At 34.2% G+C, this 14,893-nt stretch overlaps 1 protein-coding gene across 1 annotated transcript; it reads right to left on the bottom strand.

Annotated features, from left to right (window-relative positions):
- Positions 1-7,722: 7,722 nt before the first annotated feature.
- LOC110443710 (N-acetyllactosaminide beta-1,3-N-acetylglucosaminyltransferase 2-like) lies at positions 7,723-11,564 on the bottom strand. The gene has a single exon (XM_021488099.1). The coding sequence runs from the start codon at positions 11,533-11,535 to the stop codon at positions 9,727-9,729; it is 1,809 nt and encodes a 602-aa protein (XP_021343774.1). The 5' UTR covers positions 11,536-11,564; the 3' UTR covers positions 7,723-9,726.
- Between the last annotated feature and the right edge of the window lie 3,329 nt (positions 11,565-14,893).

The raw sequence follows: 14,893 nt of genomic DNA, 5'->3' as shown, positions 1-14,893 counted from the left end.
AAATTTATTATGGTTTATAATGGCAAATGATACTTTGAATATTACATGTTAATAACTTGATTGGAATTATAACCTTGAGTTGACAGTTTGATACTTTGAAAATTTTGAGCCAGCCCTACCCCCAAGGGCTGTAGGGTGGGGCTCAAGGGAGTCAGTGTGCTAAAATTTCTTCATTTTCCTTGTTTAGAATCAGAGGTGCTAGTTTCAAATCCTTTTTAGTCTGAAATATGTATGCTTGATATTGAATAAGGTGGTTTTATTGTTTTTTGTCACTTTGAATAATATTTCTGTTCATGTTAAAAACGAAATCAACTCTCTGTATAAATATATCAGGTGACCGTTAAGGCCCATGGGCCTCTTGTTCGTATATACAGCAACCTCCCGTTCATTGTTTTGGATGCAACAGTAGCAAAATTGTACCAGGCAGGGTACTTTTGTTGACCAGGTACCTTAATTGGTTGGAGCGATATTACAATGATTTGAGTTCTAGAGACTGGACAAATTCGGCTACCGTGCATAGTTACAGTTTTTGATTGTGATATGGAAACCCTTACTAGATCGATTGTTAATTTTCCTGATTGGCTTGCTTGTTTTTCACATAATTGGACATTGGTGCTCATAGAATCAAATGTGTACATTGAAGTTTTGTACCAGTATTTATATTCATTGGTTAAAAGCGGGTACTTGTTTCCTAAAACCAATACATATAATGATGTACTTTGTTAATACAGTAAACGGAAACGGATTTATAACTCATTTTAAGTTATTTCAACTTGTTTCCGGATCCCATTCCTCTGTACTGTATATTATGTGGTGTCATGCAATTTAATGTGGAATGAAATAAAGTTTCTATTCATACAGTAATATGTGTCCTCAGTTACCTATGGGCATTGGCTTGTTAGCTACTGTTTATATATAGAATAAAGGTTTTCTATCGCTGCAGTGATTACCACTAATTCCCTTTGGTGTTTTTTTGTTTATTGCTTGTTTTGTTACATGTATTTTTAAAGTAAATTTATTGTATTAACGGTAATCTTTGTCGACCTTTTATTCATCCCCACCAGACACAAGATGGCTTGCAATATGATTGTTTTAATCCGTTCTCCTACATATATTCTCAATATGTTTGTTTATCCAAATAAGCAATAAAATGTTGTAAAGTTTCGAAAGTTTTTTCTTATTCAGTTTTCACGAAGTTTAACACAACCTTGCACAGATCTGCACAATAAAAATGTGAAATGTGATGCCGTGCTTCTCTGATTAAAGTGAATGAGCTAAACTTAGCAGAGTTGCTAACGGTGTCAACATTATTATAAATACAAAGTTAGACAATTACATTTTTTTTTTAGCAAATTGATGCAGTTAACATAAGAAAGTAAATTATTTACAGTATCATATCGACAATTCGTCCATTGAGGACTCCTTAGTGGAACAAAGGAATTACATAATCCAATTTCGTGGTGGAAACACAGTAAAAGGTGCCTATGTATCATTTTTTAATGTTTGCAAGTTTACCTCTTTTTGCCTACAACGGATACCTTTCGAAAACTACTGATGCCGACTTGATAGTGCTATCTCACTTAAATACCATGTCGAAGGCACCGAGCACTGCATTCCGCCCGGTCACATTATACTGACAACGGTAAGGACTTTGGTATGTCCCGGCCTGGGGGCAGAACCATTTGCCTTCAGAATCAGATTCAGATTGTTTTATTCGTTGTGTAAGACACATCGGAGAGTAGACATACAAATAGTACAGTATATTACAAATTTACAATGATACACTTCCATTAAGGTCAAAAGTGAGGTGTTGCCAAACAAAGCGCTAGGAAATGAAAGGTAGTTAGAAGTAGAAATAAAGATAAAGATTCCAAATATTGCAATGGGTGCAGCAGACTTATTTTGGTCGCTTTTGTGTCCCCTTATAGAGGACACCAAAGTAAATTCCCAATTCTGTAGGGGGTTCTCACATTAGTCGCTTCCTGCATACATGCAGTGGCTAACATCAGGTGTATTCTTTTCCCGATCCCCCACCTGCAGCAGGATGTGGACTGAGATCTACGTTTTTCATGAAAACGTGGCTTATAGAAACACCTGTTACCCAAATACCATTTCCATAGAGCTCATGCCGTGCGAAACATGGAATTAATCTTTCACAGTTAAAATGAAAAAAAAGAGAGCGAAGAATCTTGTAAATAACATCTACTTATACAGCTATGGAAAATACCTTTGGTGCATTTAAATGAAAAAAAAGTGTGTTGAAAACCAGGGACAGTATATTATACGTCCCTGTGAAAACATATAATTTACAAAATATTGATATTTAAAGCACATTTCGATAGGAACTATAATATCAAGATAAAGATTCATTTGTTGCATTCAAAAATCTGTCCTCCATGTATTTTTCACATGTATTTATTTAAATAGGAGTGCATTTGTTAGGGCATTTGATCTCATCTGTTGCGTATGAAAGCTTTAGATAGATAAATTATTAACAAATATTACTTAAAAGAATATGCAGCTCTGGATTAGAAAAAAAAAAATGTTGTTTTCCTGAAAATGAAAAAAAATCTACTATATGCCAAATTTCTCTTAGATATTATAAGACAGTTACAGTTAATCAAAATCAACTCAATTAACTTCGATAAAATGATTTTGAAGGGCCATATTTTCTTGGAACCTGATTGTGCCTGTTATACCACTGGGTATAGTACGGCTTTCAGCAAACTGTATGATATCAGAATTTGGTACATTTATCTTTGTTGAAATCTATATCATCTACAGCCACTCGCTATGACAATATATTAACCTAAATATGTAATTATAAGTTAACAACAGCGACTTAATTTCTACTCAAATAATTAGCAAAATATCTACAAAAGAATTAGCTGGTATAGTATTGCACTCATTGTCTGTAGCTCCGGATTCATTAGGGATATGCTATTAGTGAGCGTATTTCATCTTGGATCTACACTCAGTATCTGAGATTGTGTCAAGAAGTTAAGAACTTTACGAATAAAAAACAAATCAATCGCGAGAAAAGCATTATTTGATTTTTCAGAGCTATAGTCATGCCGGAAAAAAAGGTTTTTAATACATTGTTGCAGTTTTTGGCGGTGGTACGGGGATCCTTAATCACGGATTAGACATCTATCGTTACTTTCACAACACGGAGTTTAATTACTATACTTTAACACATTTTGCATTCGCCCAAGGCCATTACGCCAGCAATAGAGTACTTCAGATATATACACATGGAATGTGGGATTGTCCACCTACACATGTAGCCCTGACCCTTAAGATTGACCGCTCACCAATTATCCCAGGACTATACGAGAGTTTATGTCACCAATGGGGCATGACATATACAAAATGTACTAGTAACATGCCGCGGGAGCTATAGGTAGCTAAAGGACTCGGTCTGTCCGGGACATATCTATACTATTTCACCTGAAGTAACCATGGTATGAAAAATCAATTCTGGATGGCGAAATTCAGAGATGTAGGTCACTGTTACCTTTGCTTGGACCTTTTTCACTAACCTTTGAAATAAAAATGTCCGAGCATATTTCATATATTTCACAATCTATGCCTTGACCTTTGACCTGACCCTTGAACATTTTTGTTTCTTGGGATTATGTCTCCTATACTTATTCACCAGAATTAACCAAATTTTATATATCATATATGTTATGATGGTGGCTTGAAATGTAATATATAATATACATTGAACTCTGATCTAAGACACGGAAATAGTTTGTCAATTTTCTTTTGTCTGTACGATTACCATATTTTGTATGCAGGTATAACATGATATGTCAAAATTTCTCGTTTCAAAAGCAAGTCACTGTGATCTTAATTTTGACCCCTGACCGCAATCTTTGGAATAAATCCCTATTCTGTATCATGATACTTTCTTTACATTTTTGATTTTAGATAGATAAATTACCATAGGGACCAGACTACTTTAACGCGAATAGAGTACTTGTACACAATCAGCATATCACACATTTAGAGTTAGCAGTGACAGGTACTGACGTTTCCCTTGCGTTCCGGGATTGAAATCATCTGAAACGAAATCAATCATTTCACTGTGAGCAGGAGGGTGTACAATAGAGGCAAGAAAGCTCTTACACCTCTCACTAGCTATAAACTTCTTCTCAAATATCAGGCGCATGTAAGGAATATGAAAATTTCCTTTTTTGGAGGCTAATTCAATATTTGACCACTACAACTTGAATATCTCATATACTTTAAAAGTCATCTTATAAACTAGTTGAGATACTATATTCCAGGAAGTGTTCGCAGCTGTTAAACTTTCGCCCTTTTTGTCCTCTATAATGAGGGCGAATTTATTATGACAGCAAATACTAGTACAAAATTAACACTAGGCCAACATGGATTTTATTGGCAAAGGGTAAATATTCAACTGGGCGAAAGTTTCCCAGTATACAATATAATATATATTTCATTATAAAAACAATTTAGATTATATTAGATGATTGTATTCATTTAAATATGTTCAATGTCTACAAACCCACCTTTGGTTATAAATGCTAAGTTGGCTTGCCGTTTACTGTAAGGCGATAGAAGTCTTCTCCCCACACAGAAAAACAACCCACCATTTTCAAATGTAGATGACGTCAATCGTATACCTTGTTTACTAATATATTATGGGGGAAAAGTAACGCTCTTAATTATTCACAACTTTAAAATACAATTTAAAAATTAAACCAGAGTACCAACATAATGAACCGGAGACCAGAGATATCATAACGTCAATAGGAAATAATAGCTCACATTTTATGTTCAGTTGAAGAGATGCAGAGTAAAATGATAAGCTATGTGTAAATCGAACTACAGAAAAACGTATCGATTATTTTGTTGCTGAATGGTGGTATGGTATTGGATTGCCTCCAATGTAAACAGATAGTTAGTCAAATGTTTTTGCATACACGTGAAATTAGGGTTACCAGTATTTGTTTTTTAGATAGGCAATTAAATAAATTAATCAATAACATCACTAAACTTTAAGAAAAGAATTAAGCAATGCATTTATACATGCTACAATCATTATAAATTATTTCTTTTACATAAATTCAGTCACAACATTACAATACGAAGATTTATCACTGCATGTTTATAAGTCAAATCCAGCAATAAATTGCTTATACATTACATATACTAATCACACAATACAACTACTATACAGTACTATATCAAGAATAATAAATATTTGTACACTTAAACTACATTAAAAATTTAAATGTTTCCAATACAATGCAGTTAAATCTGCTCTACAGTCCAACAGTAAAGTACCAATCAAACTTTCTACTTCAACGCCATCCATGCATTAACTACGGAATGTGGCCTACCATTCCTGATCCAGTAACTATTAAAGCATCATCATAATTGTTGAGTATTTGAGTTTAGCCTTGTGTTATGCAATGTATCTCAAACTTATACAATAGATACATGCAATAATCTTATTTCAAGCATTAGCTGCTGTTTGAGTCCTAGTTTGTTCAGCCCAGCGGCCTCCTTATCAATGTCAAGTTTTTGAGTTTAGCTCTGTTTCTCCAAAAGTGCAGGACCAATTGACCAATTGAAATTGAATTATGAATACTATTCTATTTGGTTACTTGCTGTGGACGCTGCATATTCGTTTTTAGGTTTAGCTTCTTCCCCCCCCCCCCCTAAAAAACTATAAGTTCTATACCAACTATACATGGCAGATAGATCCTCATTCAGATGCTTGATTTGAATTATTATTCTAAATATATCTTGATTGTAGAAAAATAGTTGAAATTTTCCAGTATTTATAATTTATATTTTGATATATTCAAACGTTTGAGAATTAAATAAACATTTTCTAATTATTTTTTTTTAAAATAAACATCAGTAAAGTTAAGTCATCACGAATTTTTGGTTTCTGTTTTTTGCTCTGATTCCAAACTATTTGTTGTTGATTGTCAAAGCAGGGTCAATCAAGACAAAAAAACCTTTGGAATTCTTGTTATTCTTGTTTTTTAATTATAAACTGTTAAACACTACGCTTTTATGTCACATATATACAAATTTTACTTGGTATTTAAGGCTGTAGTCTTATCATTAAATGATACAACAATAAAGATAAGTTTTGTAATATTGCTAAAATGACCACTTTATATTCATATTTTAATAATATGTTTCAATACAAAATTTATATTACAAATTAACATAAGACATTTGATCAAATGTTATATTAGCATCACAATCACTACAAAATGAATACCAAATATTATCAATTTTGAATTTTCCATCAAAAATGAAAATATCTTGTGATATCTTATAAAACAGGACCAGCTTTCAGCTACAAAACCTTAAAAGAACAGTTCACCACAGGTGAAAACACAGGAGAAATATATATATATATAGATATAGTACTTCGTTGTGATAATGTATCGCTAATCTGCTGTTTACACCTGCTAATTACTTTCTCCAGTCTAAACCACAATACTGACAATGTGAAGTACCTCGTACGCGTTTGGTGGCCGCATTGATTCTCTTTGGAATTAAAATACACCTAACACTAAGTGGTAGCGAAAACATGGGCTTCATTAAGTTTACCTGAAGGGCATGAGTTTTCGAAATTCATTTTGAAAAAGAAACCACTAGCAAGGCAAGCCATTTATACAAGATACTAAAACTTTCGTATGCGAATATCATGAATTAAATACATTTTAGACAAAAGTTTCGGAAGAATAAGCATGTTTATCCAAGAAAAGTAAACAAACGGAATTGTATGGCGAATTTGTTTTCTCAGGAATCGGCTATTTTCTAAAGGTCTAATGATTAAATGGCAAATCACGTCGTATGGGCTTGATAACACATACTATTGTCCAATAAAGAATAAAATATCCGTCAATTCGAACGTCCATTGTTATGTTTAAATAGTGTCTTCTACACAAAGGCAATTCCTGTTTATCACGAGTCTTCACGTTTGTAAATGTGTAAGATATAACTATCCGCGTAGGAGCCAGTTGATGAAATGATGGATTATAAATTGATTAGTGGTACTTCCTTAATCAGAAATTGAACATACACAATATTTTCACATCTCTTATTGTGAATTTAATACTTTAAATCTTTCTTATTTGCGAGCGATCATAATTCATTTATGCTTTTATTTCATTAAAATAGAAAATTGATATTCCGGATAACTGTCAGACAGCAGTAATTCGAATTTTATAAAGAATCTCATTTCGACTCATTTTACCATGCTGTTGTGGTTTTTGTGTTCAAATAGCATCTGTTTATTCTTAACATCTAGATAGAGTGCACTCGAAACGCCTTGTTATCTTGTGCCAATATGAAATCGACCAAGATGATCCGAATCACGGTTCCTCCCAGAAAGAAGTGAATCAATCGATATAGTGTTTAAATTAAATAATGTGTACAATTCTAAACTCCCTCCATATTAGCCTTAATGTATATTTGGTTCATGCAAATAACATTAGTCATGAAATGGCACATGATATAACAATCATCGGGTTAAGGTTTTCGATTCTACTAAATGCTATAAAAGCTAAAAAAAAAAATCTGTTATCGGTTGACATGTTATCATACATTAGATTGAGTATGCATAGTAAATAATGTTTCACAGTAAAGTTTAAAGGACTTTAAATATCGATTTCAATGAAATGAAATATTTCTCTACGATATGCCTTTTATAACCTTAAATAGAAAGATACATACATATATATATTTATTTATAAAAAAATGTAAAATTGTAAAGAAATATTTTTTTAACAGCAACAATATTTTCGGCAATCGTTTAAAGTCGGTTAATAACATCACAGATGAATATCTTGAAGATAGCGAAATTGCAGAGCAACTTATAATTATCAGGCTTTATTCAGCTTAACTAGTGTTATTACACTGTTGTCGTATTTGATCTTTCCCATGTCATATATTTTTTGTTTTAGCTGACATTATTTTAAGAAATACTGTGTTATTAAGTTGGCAAAACTTCATACACTCGAGTCCGGTATCACGGACAGTGAGGATCGAAACAAGACAACATATTATATTATAGTCAATACATTTTTAAAAGGATTGAGTTTTCCACCTAATTTGTAAATTTAAAGTGTATTACATTATTTGTTGTTCCATATTCATAAACATACGCACATGATGTTATTGAAACACTTAGATACCTGTTTATTCTTTTCATTTAAGATTTGAATTCAGGAATGAAAGAGTCTTGAAAATATATGTTAAAAATAAATATAATGGTATAAATGATATATATATATATTGCAGTTTGTGATCAATTGAATACGACCTCCTAACCATATACCGGTATTATCACACGCACACGCACAACTAGACATGTGTACTATGAAATCAGTCTGCATTTCCACTTCTTGGATACAAGCATCAGCGACTAGTTTTTGATGGACGAATAAGCTATATAGTACAGTGAATGATCCAGTATTATTGTTTTCTGGTTAATTTTACTACACAACTTTAAAGTGGGATCACATGTTTTTTTAACGTTCATCTAACTAACAATTCGAGACTGCATGTACAGTACCGCTTTAGATGCTGTATTTGGCAAATATAAGATATAATTCTGTTATAACATTTCCTGTTATGAGGGCGAAAACATACCGAATAACATTTGGAAAGCGTCTTATGCTTTACATGAATTTGTTTTCTTAAGGTATGGAGTACCATTGCCTCATTTATGAATGCGAAAAAGAGTGCCGATCAAATTTGTTTAGACTAAGAGTATTCTCCCTTCTATATAAAAGATGAAGCAGCCACAAGAAGTTTTTCTGACTCAAGAGTTACCTCCCCTGTCAACTTATTCATATGTTTTGAATTAGAAATTCATATTAATGCTGCGCTTGTATAATTCCTGTATAGCAACATTGGTAAAGTGTGGTCTTCGCAATGTAAAGGTCACGACTTAACCTGTTCAGTGCATTTTTTTTACTTACTGGTACCAATCACCTTAACAGTATTACAAACAAATATGTTTAAAAATGTTGTTAAGATAAAAGAACACAAACATGTGATTGTACCTATACAAAAATGGTAGCTGACGCATTTCATATAGTTATTTCGTCCGTCGAAGACGCATTTTCGATGCTTGGAACGTCCTGAAATGACCAAAGCTGTTGATAGGACGTTAAACAATACTTAACCAAACAAAACAAAACCAATCGATGCTTGGAGCAAACACAGATGTCATAAAACACAAATTATTCTGTTTACTACTAACGCGGGAGTCACAGAATTTAGTGCTGATAATGCTGGACTTTTTCCATAGTCAGGAAACTATAAAAAAAATACCTTTGACTCCCAAATTTTGCACGGTCTTTATGATACTGATACCAACACTTAGAGGGAATAGAGGTGTTTCAAATGACAGAAATGGAAGTAGATGGATATGTGCTTAGAAACAAGAAGCTAATATATGAAATAAAATAAACCAATGTAAAAGTGAAAGGAACATGGATCATCAAACTTATATTTTATAAAAACAAGAGATATTCATAAATAACAAATGAGTCATCGATGAGACTTTGTTAATACTACCAGGAAAATGAATTTTGGTTGCCGTTAACAGAAATATAGGCATTAATAAGTCAGACGGTAATTATTAGAAAATTAATAAAAAATAATAACAATGATCACATTAAAAAATACACGTTCCGTGATAAGCGGTTGTATTGACTAAATCGCGTCATTCGATAAATCTACCCAATCAAGTATGGTGCTTACATGGTCTCGCAGTGTCTGAAGTTCCTCTTTCAGGTATGAACAAAACACGGCCTTCTCAACATCATTGTTTACTATAGACAAGTGGCACTCCCACGCCTGCCGCAGCATGTGGGATGTCTTGTAGTAGTGGGAGGCAATAAGAGTCTTAAACTTCTCTGTATTAGAATACGTAACGTAGACATCTATCAGATCTGTATGTGAGGGTGTGATCCCTAGTCTACTTGCTAAAATACCAACGTACACATCTTCCATAACAATGGGTTTAGTGTACGGGATAATCATGTACATTTCGACTACAGTTCTCATTGACATGATAATACATCCCCCGAATATGTAATCCGGGTAGGTACTAAAAGCGTACTCTTTTTCAGATATAATCCATTTTTCGATGTATGCGTTAGAGGTTTCTTTCCGAACTGGCATTGTATCCTTGTACACGTATCCCATATAGAGCCTTTCAGCCTCTGTCTTTGGTACGTCCTGTAGGTGTTGTATCAGGAGATCTGTGGCCATATAAATATCGTCATCAATTGACACAACGAAGTCGGCCATACTGCAATGTGCTACCGCCCAATTGATGTCACTTGTTGTCTTGAGTGTCAGGTTGTAGTAAGAGTCAATATAGTCCATCAAGAGAACGTCTTTGTACTTCATCGACTCCGTCTTTAATTTCTTCATGGTGTTTGATGATTTTGGAACTCCAACAGAAAAAACGGTTCTAATATTCGGAAATCTCACTGGATCAGCCCATGTTTTACGTATGGTTCTTCGTTTAACGAAATTATCTGGTTTTGTTTTAACGATGAAAAGCAAAAACACTTTTGATTGTACCCCAGGTTCACCACATACATTGCTAGGGTTGATTATAGGATGAAAGGCCCACTTATTGATAGCATGGTCTGGAAGATCGCCAGTCTGAGCGAAATCATTCAGCAGTTTCGGAATATCCAGTTTCTGTGGATAAAGTTTAGGGTCAAAGCCAGGAAGGTGTTTACTATCCTCTACATCCGCAAATAACTTTTGTTCTAAATCAGTGTCTATATCTTTGTCATCGAGCTTTGCCAATAAGCGTGACAATGAATCAATGAGATGTTGTTTCTCTTTTTCTTCCTCATTTTCTTGGCGGTATCCCATGTTGGAATCATGACTTTTCTCCTTTATTGCACCTTCTTTACCGAAATTATCCTGTGGTTCTTCTTCAGAATGTTCCTGTATTGTGTCTTTGTTCTCAGTACTATGTGGAATGACATCCATTTCTTTCACGTGATTTTCGAGACCGAGCTTGTTATCCATTCGTTTCTTTTCCTTGTGTTGCAACGTTTTCAAATTATTCTTAAAGAGAAGCTTATTTTTATCAGTATCTTCTACCTGTTTGTTGACAGGTTGTCCCCTACCAGCGTTTCCTTCGTTGTTATCCTTACTTTCGGCACCGATGTGTCCAGTTTTTTTAGTTTCCTTAAGGTTCCTGTAATGTACTTTCCCCGTGTCTTTATGTTGGTCGATACGGATGCTGTCTCTGAATTCCACTGATGGGCTGTCTAAACTGTCACCCTGTGTGATCTCTCTCCACTGACGAATAACGTCTATTTGTTCCTTGTTCGTTTTTAAATTTGTTTGAAAAATACCAAATGTTATTACACTTGCAAAACTTAGAGCAATGATTATACAAATGTATATGTACCGTCTTGAAAGTAGCTTTCTTCGCATAAAGGCTGGGGTATATTTTGTGAGTTCCATGACCGCATCCAGGGGTCCCGCCATTGTACGGTGTACACCATCCGTCCACTAGCTGGTTGAAAGTGACAGGTAAATAGCGCTAGGGTAGACAGACAGTATATACTAAATTTAGAACGTCACGGTCTGCCTACCACACATGTACATTTAATCTTCAAAATCAATTCAATAGATAACCAATTCGACTGTTGATATATTGTCTACACACCCTGAAAACCACACTCGAAATCAGTGACCATATCATGGTGGCAACTGTACTTTAATACTGGTCACAGAAATGACAAAGCCGAATGTCCGAAGGGATCTCCTCAACTGCTCCTTATTTAATTAATTTAATTTCACATTCATCAATGATTATTTATGTGGAGTCTCAGCGATTGCACAAAGAGGAACACTTTCCCCAAATTAATTATTTTAAGACCTCGTATATACTATTGTCAGGTGAACATTTTGAAATAGTAGCTTGAAGCTTTACACGATCAGTTGTACTGTAATTGTAAATCAAGAAATTGTTTAAGGGTTTTGCTCTGTCCAATACACGTCAAGCTTCACCAATCTTAAATTCTGTGTCCAGTTCACTTTATGTAAACAGGAAAACTCAGCCATGTGTAAACGTGTGTATAACGCGTAGTAAAAGGTAAAACATGGTAAAACGACATTTAGAGTCTTAATATATATACCATTAGAACTATTTTGACTTAATATGAGGTATGCAAAAGGGTATTTTATCAGCTATTCTATAAACCAATGTTTGAGTCTTATATTATCTGAAATCAAAAAATATTTTGATTATGAAATTTTTATTTTTATTTTTGTTAGTTATGTCTTAATTGGTCCGCCGGACTAAATATATGAAGCGTAAGCGATTACATATGCCGCCTTATCAGTTGTTACGTCTGAAACTCAAGATTTATATAATTCCATTATAGTTACCCTATGAACAGTAACATCCCCTTGATGTAGTTTAAAAATGTGCTACACCGTCGACCAAGGGCCTGTTCGTGTATGCGGAACTACCGGTTTGACCGTTTACAAATGTAAGAATTTCGGGTATAAATCCAGGCGGACCTGCACATGTTCATGCAGGCCTTGCAAAGCTTTGTCAATGCTCTCCTGAAAGCAGCATCAGATTACTAGGTCCGACCTTATTTAACAAACGAACAACTGTGGTCCGACCGGTTTGACCGACTAAACGAAAACGGTACCCAGGTAGCTAAATAAGTTGAGCAGTAGCATATTGATGGGAAGTCAAGGGTTCGAATCCGGGTCTGGTTTCATTAATTGTTTACACTGTTGTAGATTCGTTTTTGTCTATTTCATCTTTCTCGTGCCTTAAACGTTCTACAAGGTACGGTTTTCTGTTCAGAAATTATTTATCAAGACTAAAGTAAACATGACAAAAAATCATATGCAAGGTTTCAGTTTTGACAGTTGTACGGGGAATCTTAATTTTGTTATTCATGTAGTATATGGTTATTTCTAGATGGAAACCGATCAAGCGTCTATACGTCCAGTCGGCCGTATCACCGGTACATTTAACACAGTTATGATAAAAACTGATAAATATATAGTAAAAGTCGTTTGTTATTGTTAATGTGCCAAAATCGTTTTAAGGAGTTGTGAGATAATGTTTGTATTCGTATAAAGTTTGTGTATAGAGGCACACTGACGTGATTGTTAAGCGTAGTTAGCATTTAACATTTCATTGGCTATGAGAGAACGCACGGCCACTTATTGTATTTCACTGACATCAAATATATATATGACGTCACAATATAGCGTCAACAGATACTTGATGTCGGGTGCAAATCAGTGACAGCGAAGGAAAGGAGATCTAGGAGGTATGACTTATTTAAACATTTATTTTAAAATAAATGAATCAACACCAATAAATAGAAAGACAGTCTTCAAAGAATCTAGTGTTTAATTTTCATTTCATTTCCAGATATAAGTAAATTTCAGATATGTTAGTTTAACCATGTCATTGCAGTAGATAATACCTTACGTAAGACAATGAAGTGTTGACTATATGTAGTAGCCTAGCTTGCCTTGATCTCCCCTACGTGTACAGCAGAAACGAAAGGACATGTTTCTTCTTTAAATGGTTCGTCCTATTATCACATATACGAGCAAGAAAGCTAGGTCACACATGAACTATTGCCCAAGGAGTCACGAAAACTCAACAGAGCATACAGGGGACATCATGATTTAAAACTAGCATGACACGGCCCCGGGTGTTTGTTTACTGTATTCAGTAAGCTAAACCCCCAGTGTGGTGACTTAAGTCAAAATTGAACACATTTATGTAATTGTACGACATTGAGTGAAGTTCAAGGTCAGGTAAGTATGTTTTACATGAATTACCCAGTTTTTTGTAATTTGTAAATATTTGTTTTCGGATTATTGTTGTCATTTCGAGGGATATGAATGCGTAGCTCTCTTAAATAGTCACAGCGGCACTTAACTGATCTCAAGAATCTCATGTAGTTAAACGCCATCGCTATACACTATTTATAATGTTTTCGTGATTTTTAACCGGGCAATTTTCGCTTGATAACATAGTTATTTGTTGACCCGAGGATTGGGTGCTTTCCTATAGGCCAAAAGCCGAGGGGAATATCATTTTACGAGGGCAATCAAACACCCAGGTTACAATTGTTTTTTTTTTTATGTGACAAATAGTAAATTATTAAATTGTCGTTTTTAGTATAATTTGAATCTTGTCAATTAAAATACTCGCTAAACTACCGATCGTTGAAGTTTATTCCTGTTGATAATTGTCAGTGTGTTACTGTTTTCAGGTGTTAATGATTATTGACATATTCGCGCTCTGATTGGTCAAATATCATTCGCCGCGGGATTTCCTCTTTAACCGGGTTGTACTCATGATTTCTCACGTGGATGTTCGGAGTTAAAAGTTAACATTGCATTTTGTGTTAAATGTCCCTATGTAGTTTCAACCAATCGCAGGGAAGCAAATACGAAGTCATATAACAAAATGTATAAATTCTGTTTCATTCCCTCTTGGAATACAGAAAACCTGTTGAAATATTCTTTCATCAGATTCAATTACGTTTTAGTCCATCAAAGATTGATCAAGCGGAAGTTCCCATTCTCTATTTTTTTTCAAAAAAGAGGTGAGATATTTTAGAAAATGAAATAAAAGAAATTCTATTGAAAATTATAGTTTTAGACTGATATACCAAATCTCAGAGCGGTTTATACGATGTTAAGGAGTTTTATCTTGACTTACTGTAAACAAGTAGTAAGAAAATCAACATTTCATTTGATGTATTCTTCTGCTAAGAAACAGTACAACAAATATCCACGTCCATCTTTTACCGCCGTTTGTATCGGTTTTACAGGTCTGTGCAATGATTTGCAA

This window comes from Mizuhopecten yessoensis, unplaced genomic scaffold, assembly GCF_002113885.1.
Source record: "Mizuhopecten yessoensis strain PY_sf001 unplaced genomic scaffold, ASM211388v2 scaffold716357, whole genome shotgun sequence".
Lineage (NCBI taxonomy): Eukaryota > Metazoa > Mollusca > Bivalvia > Pectinida > Pectinidae > Mizuhopecten > Mizuhopecten yessoensis.
The sequence above is the reverse complement of the archived record's forward strand: the minus strand, read 5'-3'. Positions and strand labels throughout refer to the sequence as shown.